General features: G+C 43.1%; 1 protein-coding gene across 3 annotated transcripts; it reads left to right on the top strand.

Annotated features, from left to right (window-relative positions):
• The first annotated feature begins 1,149 nt into the window (after positions 1 to 1,149).
• LOC143011100 (nipped-B-like protein A) lies at positions 1,150 to 18,783 on the top strand. 3 transcript variants are annotated; one of them, XM_076163796.1, is made up of 46 exons: positions 1,150 to 1,193; positions 2,423 to 2,559; positions 2,878 to 3,043; positions 3,311 to 3,411; positions 4,873 to 4,981; positions 5,108 to 5,259; positions 5,931 to 6,040; positions 6,124 to 6,634; positions 6,727 to 8,205; positions 8,316 to 8,438; positions 8,636 to 8,788; positions 9,240 to 9,317; positions 9,403 to 9,492; positions 9,582 to 9,682; positions 9,812 to 9,898; positions 10,083 to 10,314; positions 10,398 to 10,549; positions 10,648 to 10,728; positions 10,866 to 10,966; positions 11,086 to 11,215; positions 11,300 to 11,391; positions 11,486 to 11,618; positions 11,716 to 11,859; positions 11,951 to 12,037; positions 12,138 to 12,343; positions 12,438 to 12,537; positions 12,646 to 12,744; positions 12,836 to 12,982; positions 13,368 to 13,502; positions 13,614 to 13,712; positions 13,802 to 13,855; positions 13,938 to 14,046; positions 14,157 to 14,293; positions 14,510 to 14,650; positions 14,748 to 14,841; positions 14,942 to 15,096; positions 15,177 to 15,267; positions 15,360 to 15,533; positions 15,623 to 15,813; positions 15,942 to 16,049; positions 16,216 to 16,416; positions 16,536 to 16,682; positions 16,810 to 17,153; positions 17,261 to 17,435; positions 17,542 to 17,730; positions 17,863 to 18,783. In XM_076163796.1, the coding sequence occupies exons 2-46, from the start codon at positions 2,487 to 2,489 to the stop codon at positions 18,220 to 18,222; spliced, it is 7,941 nt and encodes a 2,646-aa protein (XP_076019911.1). In that variant the 5' UTR covers positions 1,150 to 1,193; positions 2,423 to 2,486; the 3' UTR covers positions 18,223 to 18,783. The 3 variants fall into 3 exon arrangements, with proteins under 3 accessions (XP_076019911.1, XP_076019913.1, XP_076019912.1); XM_076163798.1 differs by having other exon boundaries at positions 5,934 to 6,040; XM_076163797.1 differs by lacking the exon at positions 1,150 to 1,193 and adding an exon at positions 1,201 to 1,587.
• The last annotated feature ends 29 nt before the right edge of the window (positions 18,784 to 18,812 follow it).

An 18,812-nucleotide genomic window follows, 5' to 3' on the forward strand; every position in this document is an offset into this window, starting at 1 on the left:
CAGTGAGCCGTTGGAGTCATTATTTCCGTCTATATCGCCCTTTTCCGTACAGTAGAACACTGTTACAGACTGGAAAGTTCAGCGGCGTGCTAACAACAGCAGGCGCAGTTTCCTTTTTTTCCACAAGGGAGAGACAAATACTCATTTATGAAATTGTATCTGTCTTGACCCCACCGCGCCCCGAACCCCAGTGTGAGCGCTCAGGTAAATCTGCTCACTAAAGCCTCCAAACTAAGGAATGTTATGATATATACAAACACACATTACCATGCGGGTTTATTTTTGTTTGCAGCTGCACAAAGAAGACAATCATGAATGACATTTTAGATACTGTATAATCCTGTTTTTCTTATATGTGAGGTATGAAACATTGGATTTGTAGTTGTTTGGTACACCTTTATTGTTGTAAACATTACAAAAAAATATTTAGGAAAGGCCCTTGCGGCTGGAGCTGGTTTGATCCTGCCCAAAATGAAATTATTATTGTATGAGCAGAAAAGAAAAAGAGCAGCACTTATTTTGACTGCTTAAGTGTCCTTAAGCAAGGCAGTTTAACCAAAAAATGTCCCCAATCACTGCATTTACATCTCTTTGACAAAGATGGAGTTTAGCACTGTAAACCCCCCCAAAATCTCCACCACTCTTAATCCGCATCAGTGACCTCAGGAGGTCTGAGGACCCTGTTTGGAAATCACCACATGGGAGCGCCGTTAATTAGTCTGCTGCTGCATCGGTTGGGGGAGTTCTCACTGTTCTTCCGGGCTTCATTTTGAGAGATGGGGGGGGGGGGGGAGATAGACTAGAGAACGGGGGAGGGGGGGTTAGTCCTTGGTCCCCATTTATCTCAGTCTGATCTGCTCCCCCCTTGAATGTGTTTTCCCGAAAACCAGCTTTCATCCATTCAGAAATCGGTTGATGAGGCCGACACTAAGAGACGTTTACCCGCAATCAAGCACACGCATTCACCGCGAGAAAGAAGAGCAAACCCCGTAAACCCTCCGGAGCGGGATCACCGGTGTGTTGTTTTGTTTAATTTACCCGGAGGAGCTGTTTTGTACCGTAGGACGGAGAGGGGAGCTAGAGTCTCTTCTCCAGCTCCAGCTGCCGTCCTCCTCCCCCTCCTACTCCCCGTCCTCCTCCTCCTCCTCCTCTTCCTCCTCCTGAACCACTTCTCTTTCTCATCACATCCAGAGGTAAATAACCCCGGTTCAAGAACGACAGCTGCTTTTACACACATTTCACAACCGGTGTTGCTCCCGAGAGTCGTTAACAGTATGAATCAACCGGGCATATGACTAATATCTGGCGAGATCCTTTCCCTTGTATCTCTCGCGCCCTGGCGTCGGGTCGGGGTTACGCTTTAGGCAAGTCCGGGGTCCACTTTGTGAGCCGGAGCTGCGTCCACTAAGGGCCACAGCGCAAATGTTGGAGGTACCGGACGCCTTTACACGAGAGCTTCGGGACAAAAGGAGCTTCGGTGCGGGCGAGTCGCGGCTGTAGCCCGGCTGGATGCGCACCGGATGATGCTAGCTTGTCAACTTATGGATACGCTCTGCCAGCTAGCACAGCTACCCGGCTAGCAGCGAGGTGATTGTGTTTAAGATGAACGTCCCTTTAATGAGAAAATATAAATAAATAAGCAAGTAAACAGCTACAAGGTTATAGTATTTCGTCTTGTTGGTGTACCTATTGTTGATTGAACAGCACCTTTGGCTTTAATACGAACTGTTGCCAATGAACGACAATAAAACAGCAACACAATATTTTCTGAGTATTGCAAACAGGTAAGCTAGTTAGCGCTAATTAGAAATGGAAACCTAACCTAAGTCGTTTATTTGTCGTTTAATTTTGTTATTTTTATACTGACGCGTTCATCTGTAATACACCACAAAGGACACATATTTGTTCTTTGTTTATTGACTACACGTCTCTGTTACCAGGCTGCATACACGACTTGGGCAAGTTGACAAATCAAACATACACAGATGTCGCTTGTTTATAGAGGAGAGTCGTTAGCTTAGCATTCGTGCAGGTGTGGACAACAAAGCTGTTATTGGCGATAATCACCTCCACGACGAGGAGACCGCTGGCATATAAGGCAGGAAACACTATTACTCTTTATTTTACTTTATATTTTTGAGGCTGAATCAACATTAAGCCCTTGTTACAGAGTTTGTGCCTGGAAAAATACAGATTCAGGCACTATTCCAATCACAGGTATATCCATAACACAGGTATGAAACCGTACTTCCGTGTCCGTACAAAACAAAACACACAAAGAAGTACGCAATTTGTTTGTCACGTTACATTGACTGACAAATCAGATTCCCTATGGTTCTGTATCCATAGACACTTGACCATATGACAAATGTAAATATCTTAATACATCTGATGACATTAACCCACTAACTTGTGTTTACAGCGGTTTGGAGATGTGAGGAACAGGATAGTAAGCTGCCCCTGTATCATCACGACCTCCTGACCCCATGTTCAGCATGAATGGTGATATGCCTCATGCTCCCATTACTACGCTTGCTGGAATCGTGACCCTGACAGACTGTGAGTGCATATTTTTGGAGTATGTAGTAAAGGATGTCAACTCTACAGAAATCTACTGTAGCAAAGTGAAATTAGTCTGATGAGTAGAGTACTGATGGATTCTAGTGAAGGGTCAAGTAATATTACCAGTATGAGTGGTTAATTTACAGGTGTGAATGTTAGTATTATTGTATTTGTATCATTAAAAGTGTTGAACTGTGTGAACTCTGGGCTGTTTGACACATATTCCAACCTTTTTCTAAATCAATGTTTTTGTTCTCCTCCATGCTTCCTCGGATTTCCCACCTGGTCCACCATGTCTTCCCACCATGGTTGTAGTGTTGACCCAGTTGCCCCTGCCTTCTCCTTTTCCTACCACCACTACTAAGAGTCTGCTGTACAATGGTAGGATCTCTGCAGAGGCCAGGAGCCTGTTAGTGTGTCAGGACGAGGATCTAGTGACCCAGCTTGCCCACAGCCTGAACCAAGTCTCCACTGAGCACATGTAAGTACCTCTCCCACCCCTGGTTGTAATACTAGTTGCTGCTGATTCCCTGAACTTTCCCCATACTAAAGTTATGTTGAAAATATCACAGTGACAAAAAGTGCAGAAGCGAGTGAGTCAGCAAAAGTGATTATAATGACTGCGAAAGCTGGAACTGAGCATTGTAATCATTTGTGTCAGAATGGAGTGAAATTGTAGGAAACAGCTATAAATTGGGGTGAGCCGTGTAAATGTACCACTTTTCTCCTTTCTTAATTTTCTCTCCAGAGAGTTGAAGGAAAACTTGGAGAATGATGAGCCAGAGGGGGATATGCCAATGCTGCTACAAAATGTGCTATCCAGGACCCCCAAAATCTTCAGGGAGAAAAGTATGTCAGCCCAGTACAAGGTTTGGGGTGGTAAGGAGGAGACATTGAGATGTTGCCACTCTGCAGTGTATGCTTAACATCCTCTTCACTGGCAGCTCACTATTCATTCAAATCATCAGAAGCATTTCCCGGGTCAGAAGGACTTCTTTAATCTAGTAATGAAGCCATTAAGCGACTAATAATGTGGTAAATCATTATTTGATTACTTGAATCATCCGTTGTGTTACGGCTGTGAGCATGTAGAGTGTGGTTAAGTATGTACTACATTTAGAAATAGTAAACAAGAATTTATGATTTTTGGAGCTCCTATTGAGATCACCATACCCTGTTCCACCCTAGGAAGAGTCAGAGGGAAGTTAATCTAACACACTCCTTAGAGGAGTAGAGTAATCAGCTAAAATAAAGGAAAATAACTTAACTGCTTAACTCATTCTAAAAAAGGTTCCTTGGATGCAGCTTTGGGAACACTATTACAATAAAAGAAAGTGTCACCCCTGGTGGCCTTCAAACACAGGGTTTGGCCTCATGGTCCTGTAGGTTGTGCCACAGGCCAAAATGAATAAATTAGCGCAGTGCCTCTGATCCTGTAAAATGTTTGCCAAATTTATGCAAAGTGCCAGCATATCACAAATTTAATACTCATGTTCTGCTACAGATACAAACTCTTCCTTCACCTCCATCAACTGATCATTAATATTCAGAAAGATGTTTTTGCTTTTGAAAGTGAGCATCCGTCAAGCTTTGGAATGTATTATTAAAAGAAATACAATCTTAGTATATACATATACTTTATATACAGGGGTTTTACTTAATTTCGACGACATCACTGTTACTTTTTTACTTGGTGGCATCATTTTGTTTGTTTAGTGACATCACTTTGTTAAAGTTTGGTGACGCCACTGTCGCCTATATAAAGAGTCAGACAAGATGGCAGGTCACATCAGAGGCAACGCCGTTTTTTGACTCCATTTTAGAAAGTACCTTTGAGCGTAAACTTGAGTTTGTAATTTGGGTAGGAAAGTTACCTAGGCTTGTTCTGGGTGTAACAGTGTTGGCCAGATTTACCCAAGAGGTGACACATCTGTGCTGAAGAAGGCAGCAACGTCTATGGCGTCAGAATCACAGAGCGAGCTGGTACGGCGTCCTCTGCAGTGAACACTGAGAACACCAAATGGAGCCCTGGGGCTGTTTTGTTTTATGTCCATTTCATTTCGGGTTAGGCACTTTTAACACGTCTTAAATCTTTTCTTTTAAGCCATTTCAAGCCAAAGTAGGGAAGACCCTGTATGTATAATGGTAATATATAATTTAATGTCTTGAAGCTGGAACTGGCCTTATAATGCCTGGCTTGATCAATGTTATTCTCTTAACTTAATTTTATTGTGTTTACCTTATATAATTCAGTGTTGTTGTTAGTGTGTTTCCATGTCTTTCATTGTTGTGCTCTTCCTCATCTCTTAGGTGTCAGGCAGCAGCCCATGATCCACCAGTACAACACATCTCAGAATCAATTGCATGGAAGTCCAGCATCAAACTATCAGCAAACCACTGATCCTCAAAACTCCTCTAGGTAAAGCAGTCAGTCAGTCATAGCCTACTTTTCCTACTATAATTAGAGCGCGTGTGTGTGTTTTCGTCTGCAGTTGCAAACAGCACCGTTCATACAATAATGTCCTCTCATCTTCCTTCGTTACAGTCGCTTTACTTCTCCACAGTCTGAGTCAGGAACTCAGTTTGTGCTTCAGCAGAGCAGCCCTGTGCCCAGCCCTTACACCCCACAGAGTCCTGAAAACTACATACAGTGCAGTCATCCACCCAGTTACTCTCAACACCAAGAGATTGAGGAAGGTGAGTACAGAGCTGCATCACCTGCAAGATGACCTTGCTAATTATGGATCTGTGAGCATCACCACACAATTCTTTCAATTTCTTTCTGTGCGTTTCTTCTGTTTCCTGTCTCTTACATGTCCGTGTTTGCTTTGCCTGACAGTAGCATTTACATTTCGCATCTCATATCTCGATTTTATAAGCGGTTGCATCAAGGGAAATTGTGCATGCATAATCCCCATTTGCAGCAGCTTCCAAATTGCCAATGTGGAGACCCAAACCCATTTAACCTCCTGCTGTTTTAATGAAACGGCTCATTGGCCGCCAGTAGACGACTGTTCTTCCCACTAACCCCCCAGTAAGAATTTGCATCGGTGTCAGTGTGGGTCTAGGCATTACTTGAAAGGCTTAGTCACTGCTCCCTGCATGAGTGCAAAGGTTTATGAGCATCTTTACCCCAGTAATCTAAACACTGCATGGTCCCGTGTGTGAGCCAAAATATGTAGGAACCATTGAAACTGAGTGAATCACATTTGACAATGACATTAAAAAACTAAAAATAAGCCGACATGTGACCCATCGCAGTATTTAGATTTTTTATCTCATGTAGATGGTTTCTTAATGTGTAGACATTTCTATGTTGTAATTACAGAAGAAAATAGTAATGGATTTGCTTTCGCTCTCTGTTTCAGTAGCTGGTGGTGTCGTTCCTGGACAGCTCTTGAGTATCTCATCCAATCATATTGTGAGTTCAGGTTCTGATGAAGATCACATAAATGTGGCCCAAAGACTGGGAAATGAGGTAATATAGAGGATCCTGAACTGAACCCCAGTACATATTGACTCTTGACTTGAAATGTAATTTCAAGTGTCTTTTGTCAACAGGAGAGTGTCCCCTCCATGAGAGCTGCCTCATTTCCAGTTACATCACCGCGGTCTGCTGGTTTCCCTGCTGAGGGTGTAGAAACTGCAAAAACAATGCTGTCTCAAAAGAATCGTAAAGAATCAAGAACAGAGCAAAATGACCAGATGGACAAAGATGCCTTGTATGACATTGTCAGCTCTCCAATGAAAGGCTCAGCCAAGCTAACTATAAGACTGTCCAGGCTGAAGTGTCCAGACGGGGTTGAGTCTGGAGAACATCCTCTCAGGGCAGATGACGACTCAGACCATGACACTGATTTAATAAATAACAACAATCTCCTGTCAGAGGCAGCCCGGGACTTATCTCAACAGCAGTCTGCCTGTCCACGGGTGTCTCTGCAGCCAAATGTCAAGGAGGCCATCAGTGGCGTTGTGTATGATGATGAAGAGATTGAAACACTTGCGGAGATTGAGAGAATGGAGCATGCAGCCATTGAGAGAGATCAGTGCTCCAAAGGAGTTCAGGACAAAGGTGAATTTCTGTCTTTGCCCTGTGCCTTCTAGTATTTTTAAACCTTGACTCAGCTTTTGTAGAGACTTAAGCTATATTGTTCTTTTTTGCAGACAAGCCGCTGAAGAAACGCAAACAAGACTCATATCCTCAGGAAGCCGGAGCCGAAGGCCCAGCAATTGCCAGTGGATGGCCTGATGTACAAAGGGGTAATGCTGGAAGCAAGTTGACACCCCAGAAGACAACTATATCGAGTAATGGTCGCAGTCGGCCATCTTTGATGGTCAGTATTGATCTGCAGCAAGCTGGCAGAGGTAAAAGTCAGCCTGTTGTGATCGTGGAAGGAGTGCCCTCGAATGATGATCCCCTATGTCAACTGAAGTCAAATACAAATGGAATGGAAGATAAAGTTGTTGACACGATACCTGAACCTGTAGTGGTTTTGGAAGGACAGAACTTATGCGATGGCCGTCTACAAGAACCAAAGTCAAAAAGAACTGGAAAGGAAGGTAAAATTAAAGAAAGCAGAGCTGGGATAATAACAGAAAATGTTGGAAACTCCAGGAAACCTCACTCAGGTGGCCAATCAGAATTTCCTAACCAGAGGAAGGAAAAACAGGAATCAAAGCACCGCCACGACGGCAAAACTGACCGCAGCAAGGCACATTCAGATTCCAGGCAGCCAGACAAACCAGAAAGGAAACATGAGAAGCACTCAGACTCCAGCCACAGAGAGAAAAAGACTCATGGCAGTGAACGGGACCGTGTCTGCCCACCTGAGACTCCGAAAATGATGAGCAAGATGCAGCAAAACTCCATTCATCGGCAGGACAAAGACAGGAATAGAGAAACACATAAAAACAGAGACAGAGACAGAGAAAGGAAACACAAGACTGATTCTGGGGTCAACCGCAATGGACACTCTGTTGACACACATGCTAAACGTGACGGCGACAGAGCGAAGCAAGAACGAAAAGGTTCTACTGAGCTCTCTGGGGTCAACCGCAATGGACACTCTGCTGACACACATGCTAAACGTGACGGCGACAGAGCGAAGCAAGAACGGAAAGGTTCCTCTGAGCTCAAGGATCAACAGATGCCAGAGAGATCCAGTGAGAGGAAGTGTAGGGATGACAACATTAGCTGCCAGGACAGAAACATGCAACATCGCTTAAAAAAAGGTAGTGAGTTCCCCTTGTACCCACCGGATGCCAAGGCAGGAAGTTTGAGGAACTATGTAATTCCTAAATTGAAACGGGACAGGAAAGACATTGACCGAGGTAACGAGGTCAACCAGTTCAACGAGGTTAAGGAGGTAAAAGAGATAAAGGAGGTAAAGGAGATAAAGGAGGTAAAGGAGATAAAGGAGGGAAGGGAGATAAAGGAGGTAAAGGAGGTAAACAGAGATTTGAACAAGCCCCAGGTTGAACTGAAGAGTGTGTCATTGGCGGAGAACTTTGAAAAAGGACCGAAGCCGGTCGTCGTGCTTCAGAGACTCTCTGTCGGCGAGGTCAAAGAAATCATTATGGAGAGCAGGACTCCACCCAGGTCCAGGTCCAGAAAGTTGGCCTCCTCTGATGAATCAGACAGAGGTATGATTCAGTGTATTTCTTAAGGATGTTGACCAGTCTGTAGAATCTGCTGCTGAGGTTTAGATTTTTCTGTGCTTAAATCTGGGCAACTGTTCTTCCTCCAAAAATAGATTCCACCAAGTCGTTGCATGAGGGGTCAAAGACGAACAAGCGAAGGCGGAGCATGGTCAAAAAGAGATCCAAGTGTGCTGAGGTGGACCCAGACCAGCATGAGGACGACTCAGAAAATGAATGTGAGTAGTAAACCTTGAAATTAGTAATTTTCAACAAGTAGTGACATAACAAAATGAAACAGAAGTTCTCAAGGAAGGTTTCTGGTGCCTGTAGGGCAGAGATGAGCCAGCTCAGATCTGCCCCAGAGTAGAGACCCTTTTTAATCATACACGTCACACTTCATTTGTGACTCAACTTTGCTCCGTTATCCTTTCAGCCGCACGGAAAAGGTACAAGAAGGATCAGGAGAAGTTGTTGAAGCAGGAGGAGAGGAAGCGAGCCAAACAGCACCTGGGCTCCAGAGGTCGTCCCGGCGGGTCGGCAGCAGAGGATTCAGACGAAGGCGCTCCGCCACCAAGCCTGAGTGATTGTGCGATATTGCATTGCATACAGTTGATATTGCATTTAGAGTAGAGCAGCACCATAATGCCTAGAATATATGATAATACCAAACAGATGTCGTCGATTAAAGATGTTGTAGATTTGAGAGAGAAAAACGCATCCAATGTTTTTTACATTTATACTTTAATCCAGGCTTTCATTTATTCAGCAATGTGAGTCTTTATCTCGCTCATGTGCAATCCTATCTTAACAGATCTCTAGGCAATCTTGAATAATGCATTGTTTTGAGGATTTTCATTAGAAGTAGTATGGAGGTCAGTGTAAGTGCACTGTAAACATGCTCAATGCTTCTAATGCCAAATGACTCAAGCATTACTCATTCCTCCATTCATAATTTGCCAAGAAGATTAGACAAGGCACTAAGGTTGTTACTGCCTGTCCTTTGACTCATATTTTTTATTATGTTTGTTTTTGTGCAGCTGCCAAAAGAATGAAGAAAAAGGACAAGCACAAGCATAAACACAGAAAGGCAAATGAACCCAAGCTGACACTAGAGGGTAATATTTCCTCACTTTTCCTGCCAATAGAACTTTTCAAACGTCCCACATGGTTTTGTTAATCACTTTTTAACTTATTTAATAGAAATGATGGACTCCGCCATATTTAAGAGATTCAAAGCGAGTTTGGACATCATTCTTCAGAGCCTTGATGATGTGGACCACGCTGCCACAGGTAAGCTCTAAGTTATACACAGTCTGTAAGGGTTTGTGTGAGTGTAAATGGTGAGTGAAAAGATTTGATCTTTGTGTCCCCTTGTGCAGATGATGATGAGATCCCTGAGGAGCTCTTGCTCGGGAAGGACCAGTTGAGAGAGCTGTGTAGCGATTCTGCAAAGATGAAAGCTATGGGCATCTTTCACAGGGTAAAAAGATTGTGTGTGTGTGTGTGCGTGTGTGTGTGTGTGCGTGTGCATGTGTACGAATTGTTGCAGCATGGTGTGGTAACAGTTAATATTTAGCTGTGGTTTAGTTCAAGTGTGTTTGATCCACAGGTACGAGCTGAGAAATTGGTGAAAATCTTGAACATTCTGGAGAAGAATATTCAGGACAGCGTCAAACTTTCTACATTATTGAACCATGTGAGTTGTCAGCCTCATAGTTTGCCCATTTAAAGTGCAAGTGATGTATTTTCATTCTCTGCTGGAGCTGCATGAGTAGCAAGAAAAAAAGGTGTTGAATTAGTTGCGTCAGTTTATGAATTTTCATTTCAACCAAACATTGCAGCAGCTCGCTTTTTTTAACTGCTGTCCCTGGAATTTTTAGGATAACGAATCCATGGATGAAGAGCGTTTGTGGAGGGACCTCATCATGGAGCGGGTGACAAAGTCTGCTGATGCCTGTCTGACCGCCCTCAACATCATGACCTCCCCACACATGCCCAAGGCCGTTTACATAGAGGATGTGATCGAGAGGGTGCTGCAGTTCACAAAGTTCCATCTGCAAAACTCTTTGTATCCTCAGTATGACCCGGCCTACCGAGCGGATCCACATGGAGGTCAGCTGCTGGTTTGTTTATTCATTACAAGTTGACAATCACGTTTTCCTTTTTTTAATCTCCTCTTCTTTTTCTGCACAAAGGTGGCGTCCAGAATCCCAAGTCCAAGAGAGCAAAGTCCTCCACCCATAAACAGAAGACAGCGGTCACACTCTACAACAAAGTGTGTGGCATTGTCAGCTCCTTGTCCGAGCTCCTGGAGATCCAGCTTCTAACCGACATCACCATCCTCCAGGTGAGTCTCAATCTGGCCAGATGATCTTAACAAACCCTTAATTTCTTTAACCCTTCAGCTCTAATATACTTTTTTTTACTTCTGTATCTTAAATTAAGGTGTCCAATCTGGGTATCACACCATTTTTTGTGCAGAATGTCAGTGAATTGCAGCTATGTGCCATCTCACTTGTCACCGCAGTAAGTACACCATGGTGTGGTTTAAAGCAGCATTTCAGAATTGAATTTTGTCCTTGCTTCAATGTGTGTTCAGTATATGATTAGATGTCTCTATTGTTGTGTTTTGATGTAATGCTGGGCTTGTGTTTGCCACTCAGGTGTTCTCTCGTTACGAGAAGCACAGACAGCTCATTCTTGAGGAGATCTTCACATCCCTGGCTAAACTTCCCACGAGTAAACGCATCCTAAGGAACTTTAGGTAGCTACATCTAAACTGACTATTTCCTCTGTAAAGTGACTCGAATGAGAGCTCTTATTTATTGAAGCCCCTGCATTACTCTGTAAACCTGAGGGTGCTATTTGCTCATTATCTGCTAGGCTCAACTGCTGTGATCAGGAAGGAGATCCCTTGTATATCCAGATGGTTACAGCTCTGGTTCTACAGCTCATCCAGTGTGTTGTTCACCTCCCCTATGAAAAAGAAACAAAGGATGATCATGATAAGAAGGTAGGGACGAAGCATTCATCTAGCATTCAACCCAAACATGGATGAGAAATATGTTTGTTTTACATATTGGATATCTTTTCCCAGGTGGATAAAATTGATAAAAATGCCCTCATCATAAACTCTTATGAAACTGCCATGAGGACATCGCAGAACTTCCTATCAGTTTTTCTCAAGAAGTAAGCCATTATTAGAAATGTGTTAAATGAGCTTGGTTGTGAACTTGAATTATTTAAAAAGACAGCAGTATGACTCTATAAAACTATGTTTCAGGTGTGGCAGTAAGCAGGGAGAGGAAGACTACCGCCCTCTGTTTGAGAACTTTGTCCACGACCTGTTGGCTACAGTGAACAGGCCTGAATGGCCTGCAGCTGAACTGCTGCTCGGTTTACTGGGGCGACTGTTGGTGAGTAGCCTCATTAAGGCCATTGAGGCTCTGTTGTTGTCTTTTTGAAGTGTTGTAGTTTTACTATTTACACTTTCCTTCTCTCCTCATGCTTCAGGTTCACCAGTTTAGTAGCAAGCAAACAGAAATGGCCCTCAGAGTAGCGTCACTGGATTACTTGGGCACTGTAGCATCCCGTCTGCGTAAAGATGATGTCACTAGTAAATTGGACCAAAGGGCAATCGACCGCATCCTTAAAGAGGTAGTCAAAGTTTCCCTCTATGTATTTACAATACATGAGCAATGTTATTGAATTATTTGGAGATGCTTCTGTTTTATTGATTTCTTCACAGACTCCAGGCAGTGATGAGACCCAGCAGCTCCAGAAGGCCTTACTAGGCTACCTGGAAGAAAACATGGAGACAGAGCCATCTATAGTGGTGGGAGTTTGATTTTCACTATATTTACAGTGCAATTAATTTATCATGGCCTGAATTGTTGTCAAGTCTTAGAACCTATCCATTCCTTTAATTCATCCAGTTTGCCAGGAAGTTTTACCTTGCCCAGTGGTTCAGGGACACCGCAAATGAGGCAGAAAAGGTGATGAAGTCCACATGTGAGAATGAGGACTCAAAAGACCGACATCATTCTAAGGACGTGGAGTCAAGTGGGGGAATTATACAGAAGGCCGAGGCGCAAAAGAAATTCCTCCGCAAGATCATCAAGACGCCGCCGTCGAAAGTCAGGTAGCTGCTGCCTCACTGTGGTTCACTGTATTCATTTTCTATACTCAAGGACTACCCACTTGGTAGTGAATTGCCTTATTGAATTTTCTTTCAGGGACACTGACTCTATAGTATATGATGACTCCTGTCTGATCGTGAAATATTTGGCCTCTATGAGGCCTTTTGCACAGAGCTTTGATATTTATTTATCACAGGTAAGAGAATGATTAGAACACAAACATGATCTAGAGTTTGATTCATACTGGCCGTAACTGCATTCGTCCTGTCTCTGTCCTTATTTGTCTTTCTTTGTCCTCTGACAGATCTTGAGAGTGCTGGGTGAGAGTGCTATTGCAGTCAGAACTAAAGCCATGAAGTGTCTGTCAGAGGTAGTGGCTGTGGACCCAAGTATTCTTGCTCGTGTAAGTGCCCTTATATAAGCCGGGACACAACTTTTCATGTTTAGTAAGATTTTCCTCTGTTTCAAAGATGCTGCTTGTGTTTTTTCTTCAGTTGGACATGCAGCGTGGGGTCCATGGTCGCCTCATGGACAGCTCCACCAGTGTGCGAGAAGCAGCTGTGGAGCTACTTGGCCGCTTTGTCCTAAGTCGACCTCAGCTCACCGAGCAATACTATGACATGCTCATTGAAAGGATATTGGTAAAGACACTTTTCTCTGCTATTTGACATAGTATGTGTGTATCATTGTCATGTGTAATTATCTGCTCTGGTGGTTAATTTATTATTGATGTGGTCACATGCAGTAAGCAATATACAATAAACCATAACTGTGTTAATGAATTCCAAAGTTAAACTGTGTCCTTGTCACTGCTCGTCCAGCCCCTACCAACAAGTATATTTATGCTGCAAAAGTTCAGCTGAGGTCAAATCCTCTCCACACTGCCACCTAAAGGCCATATGAAAGTAGATCAACCATCTGTTACATTTTTAGAAAAAATTCTGTTTAGCATTACAACTAATGAAAAGAATGTGCAAAGGAGTGACTTCACTGTGCTGTTCTTCTCCTCCCTTTGGTTTTCCATAGGACACAGGTATTAGTGTGAGGAAGAGAGTCATTAAAATCCTGAGGGATATTTGTCTGGAACAGCCCGACTTCAACAAAATCACTGAGATGTGTGTGAAAATGATCCGAAGAGTCAACGATGAAGAGGGAATCAAGGTGTGTATATTATATATTTTATACATATTTTCAACCAATTTTGTAACTCTTAACTATTGGAAATTACTGATATGTAATACAGATTTAAGATTAGAATCTTTGCCCATGCAGAAACTGGTGAATGAGACATTCCAGAGACTGTGGTTCACCCCTACACCCAGTCATGATAAAGATGCCATGACCAGAAAGATCCTGAACATCACAGATGTTGTAAGTGCCATACGGTGACATTTCAGTACCTTTAAAGTTCCAGTAGGAAACATTTTAGTGTCTAATAACGTGATTGGCTTTCATCTCAGGTGTCAGCATGTAAAGATTCAGGCTTTGACTGGTTCGAGCAGCTTCTGCTAAATGTAAGTAACCGACATCTTGACTGCATGTTGTGGTCATGGCAGCTGTTTTGTTTACCTTCTTTTCTGACTTAATCATGATTAGCTGCTGAAATCAGAGGAGGCGGCTGCTCATAAACCTGCCAAGAAGGCCTGCATTCAGCTGGTGGACAATCTGGTGGAACACATATTGAAATATGAAGAATCTCTTGCAGGTAGAACCCAAATGCTTTTTTCAACACAATTGTAATGTACAGGCTGTTAGATTTATATAAATGATTATAAAGATGCTATGATAAAGGTCAGTGTATTCTCTGTGTTTCAGACTGTGAGGATAAAGGGGTCAACTCTGGTCGGCTGTTGGCGTGTATCACCACTCTCCACTTGTTTACCAAGATCAGACCACAGTTATTGGTCAAACATGCCATGGCTATGCAACCATACCTGACCACCAGCTGCAACGTAAGGGCCAAATCATCTTCAGCGTGTTTTACTGAAAATAAGACAAATCATCTCCATACAAAAGTGCCCAAAACCTATGTCCTGTAGGGCCATCTAGTGGCTCACAAATGACAATACAAGTGTTCAGTAGACTCATTCATAAAGCATATTCCAGCTGGCTCCTCAGCTTTGACCTCTGCAGCTTTGACTTATGTGTGTGTTTGTGTGTCATTTTAGACTCAGAACGACTTTGTGATGACATGTAATGTGGCCAAAATCCTGGAGCTGGTTGTTCCACTGATGGAGAATCCCAGCGAGACTTTTCTCTCAACTATAGAAGAGGACTTGATGAAGCTCATCATCAAATATGGCATGACGGTCTGTCTCCTTTACGGCTTTCAGAGACAAGTGTGCAACCTTGAGCTGATAACATGTCCTCAGCATCATACCATATGTTTTGTTTTCTGCTTCACAGGTCGTACAGCACTGTGTGAGCTGTCTTGGTGCTATTGTGAACAAAGTCACACATAACTACAAGTTTGTTTGGGCCTGTTTCAATCGTTTTTATGGTAAGGAATATGTGTACGATGTGTATATGACCAAGAAGACTAAGGGGAATCTTAACTGCTGTCTTTTAAGTGTTCATTGTCTGTGTGTCTTTTTTTTTAGGAGCTCTGGCAAAACTGAAAACACAACACCTAGAGGACCCCAACAGCGCAACGCTGCCTGTCAACAAACCTGCTCTGCTGCGCTGCCTGTTCACTGTGGGAGCACTGTGTCGACACTGTGATTTTGATATGGAGGAATTCAAGGGCACTAGCAAGGTACAAACTCCTCAACAAGCTTGCGTGCAGAACTGCTGTTGAACTGCTTTTTGTGACTTTCCATCTCCTTTACTACTTAGATTGTTATCAAAGACAAAGTGTTGGAACTTCTGCTATACTTCACCACTCATGAAGATGAGGAGGTCCAGATCAAAGCAATTATAGGACTAGGTATACAGAACCTCATCTCATATTTACAATTTAATGTCATCTTCCTCAAGGATGTGTGCATCAGTTTGACATTTTCTTCATTGTTTCTCAAGGATTCGTCTTCATCATGCACCCAGAGCTCATGTTTGTGCCTGACGTGAAGGTTCTGTATAACAGCCTCCTGTCCGAAGAGAAGAGCATGGTGAGTCTGAAGATCCAGGTGCTAAAGAACCTGCAAACATACCTACAAGAGGAGGACTGCCGCATGCAGGAGGCTGATCGCGACTGTGAGTTTAAACGCTTTCGTTTGTTTAGGAGGAATCAACATTGAGCAGGTGTGCGGAACATTGGTAGATGCTTGTTTTCTTTTATCCAGGGAACACAGTGGCCAAGCAGGAGGATCTGAAGGAAATGGGCGATATCTCGTCGGGCATGAGCAGCTCCATAATGCAGATTTACCTGAAGCAGGTGCTGGAGGCTTTCTTCCACACACAGTCCACTGTTCGGCACTTTGCCCTTAGCGTCATCACGCTGACACTCAGCCAGGGCCTCGTCCATCCTGTGCAGGTACCTACTGAAATTGCATTCCACTGAAAACTGAGACACGACTGTGACCATTTTCTTTGATCTCACTGTGTGCGTGTTAACTTGACAACATCGTGAGCGGTTATCACATGTGCAACTATTCTTTTCAGTGTGTTCCCTACTTGATTGCTATGGGAACAGACCCTGAGACTACCATGAAGAACAAGGCTGATCAGCAGCTGGTGGATATTGACAAGAAATATTGCGGCTTCATCCATGTGAGTGGCGAAGTGGGATGGAGGCTTGTCACTGTGAAGTCACCTTCACTTTGTCAGATCTTGGTGTTTCCAGCTGTTAAATAGCATAAAGTGCATTGGTGTCTGTATTATTATTGTTAATTAGGTGACTTTGTATGACATGTTTTATCTCTTAATGAATTCTCAGATGAAGGCTGTAGCAGGGATGAAGATGTCCTATAAGGTGCAGCAGGCCATTAATGGAACCAATGACGTAGTGATCCGAGGGTTCCGTCAGGACGACGCAGACGCAGCCCTGTGCTCTCATCTCTACACTATGGTCCGTGCGAACCGACAGTATAGAAGAGCTTTCCTCCTCTCCCTCCTCAACTTATTTGATGACAGCTCTGTAAGTCCATCTCGTGTACAGGATTAGTCAATGTGCTCGATGAAATTACAGGAACATTTGGCAGGTGTGACTTACTTTAATGAAGACTAAACTTGTTTTGTACTTTGGGTCCCCTGCAGAAGATGGAAGTGAACATGCTTCTGTTCATCGCAGACAATTTCGCCTGCTTCCCTTTCCAGACACAGGAGGAGCCTCTTTTCATCATGCACCACGTAGACATTACTCTGTCTGTGTCTGGTAGCAACCTCCTTCAGTCGTTCAAGGAAGTAAGAAACCTTTAGATTAGTCTGGAATCGACATTTTCTCGTACTGAAGCTCTCATTTTACTTATGACCTCTTTATTTGGTTGATTTTGTGCACTATGTGATCATTTTAATTTGTTTCTCTTTGTAGTCTTTACGGAAAGAGCCTGCACCGCAGCAAAAGAAGACTAAAAAGAAGAAGAAGAAGAAGAAGAAGAAGTATTGCTCTGAGGATGAAGACAGGGAGGATGAGCAGAGCAGTTGCAAATCCACCAGCAGCAGTGATGATGATGATGATGAGGAGGAGGCGTTCCATAAACAAAAGAAATCAACGCACCCCGACTCTGACTCTGACGTGGAAGATGTGGATACAATCATGTATCGACTACCTGAAAACTCCAAACCTCTGCTGGATTTTGCCAGGGCTTCCCAGGGGATCTTGCTGTTGCTGGTGCTGAAGCAGCATCTGAAGAATCTGTACGGCTTCTCAGACAGGTAGGCCACAACACATACTGTAAACCACTGGAGGAACCTTAACTGTTTCTTAAAATCACTTGCAGTTGATAATTTGAGACAAACTAATCTCTTTTTTTGCACTCTAGCAAAATCCAGAAGTATTCGCCCACTGAGTCGGCAAAAGTGTATGAAAAGGCAGTGAACAGGAAATCTAAAGTGCACTTCAACCCCCGTCAGACTCTCGACTTCTTGAACAGCAATCTAACCAAGTCAGATCTCAGCCAAGAAACCAAGAGGCACATTGTTAAACAGTACTTTGATGTAAGTATTCAGCACTACACGACCTTCCCTCAGAAAAAGTAGTATTGATTTAGATTCAAGTACCAGGGGTAAGAAATGGTGCATTGACATAAATTGTGTCTCTTAGTTCAAGGTACTGATGGAGCACTTGGATCCAGATGAAGAGGAAGAGGTGGGCGAAGCAAATGCCAATGCCAGAAACAAAGCCATATCTGCACTGCTGGGCGCTTCTAAACCGCGGAACCACAACCACCATCAGGAACGTGCTCCAGTGGACACGGATGATGAGGAAAGTGACGATGAACCCCCGCCTGCAGTAAGTCATCTTCAAAGCCTTAAGTCAAATTTATATTTTTTTATTTGCAATTTTCTGCATGAAGCTGTGTGTGTATCTAATTTGTGTTCATACACACACTATAATAACACTATAATAACTCCCAATCCACAGCGCCGATCAAAGAAAGATGAGGAATCTGCAGACAACTCAGGTCAGTTGAAGGAGCCAGTTGAGGTCAAGGACATCATCGCTATCTGCTGCCCCAAATTCAAAGCCAGACCACAGATTGCCAGGGTCATCCAGAAAACCAAGTCTGGTTATATTATACGCTTGATGTCTGGGTCTTACACCGGACCCTGTTCTGAGGCAAAGAAACGGGAAGGTCGCAAAATGGTGCCTTGGATGGACGCTATAAAGGAGTCGGACATTATTTACAAGAAAATCTGCTTGACGAGCGGACAGAAGCTTACGAACAAAGTGGCACATACATTACGGGAACTATACGCTGCAAAAGACGGGACTAAGAGCTGATAGACACAAACACTTTGCAGCCAAAACCTACATACAGTATTGTGAAGTGGGAGAGGACAAAACCCTCATGTGAACAAGACACGTAAGGACCTAATGAGGGAAGGGATATGGGAACACTGATCTGTTGGAATATGGGACACATTTAATTAAAATAGAAATAACACATGAGGAAGACACGTTGTGGAAACTTAGTTGTTTGATTTTTACTCACACTGTATTATAGTTGAACTAAAACCTGTTTATATCTGAACAGAGTTCTGAAAACTAGTCAGTGTTGGAAATTTGTGTGTTATGTTCTTAATAAAGTGTTTTTGGAATTTAATGTAGCACCAAATGTATTTATTCAGCCGACCTGAGTTCTGACCAGTTTTTTTTTTTTTTTTTACCCATGTTGTGAAATTGACATTATTTATTTGAAAAGAAATGCAGTGTCTGTGCTTATATGCAGGGGAGGTTTTTTGTTTTTAATATAGATTTTGATGTTATAGAACACAACAAGAAAAAATGACCCCCAACACTTCTGGTGTAACAAATACTGCAATAAATATTTCTTATGCCTTTGTTACTTGTCTACTTTGCACTTTCTTTCT

Source organism: Genypterus blacodes, unplaced genomic scaffold (genome assembly GCF_046128005.1).
Source record: "Genypterus blacodes isolate CSIRO-AG114 ecotype Tasmania unplaced genomic scaffold, CSIRO-AGI_Gbla_v1 ptg000133l_1, whole genome shotgun sequence".
Classification (NCBI taxonomy): Eukaryota; Metazoa; Chordata; class Actinopteri; order Ophidiiformes; family Ophidiidae; genus Genypterus; species Genypterus blacodes.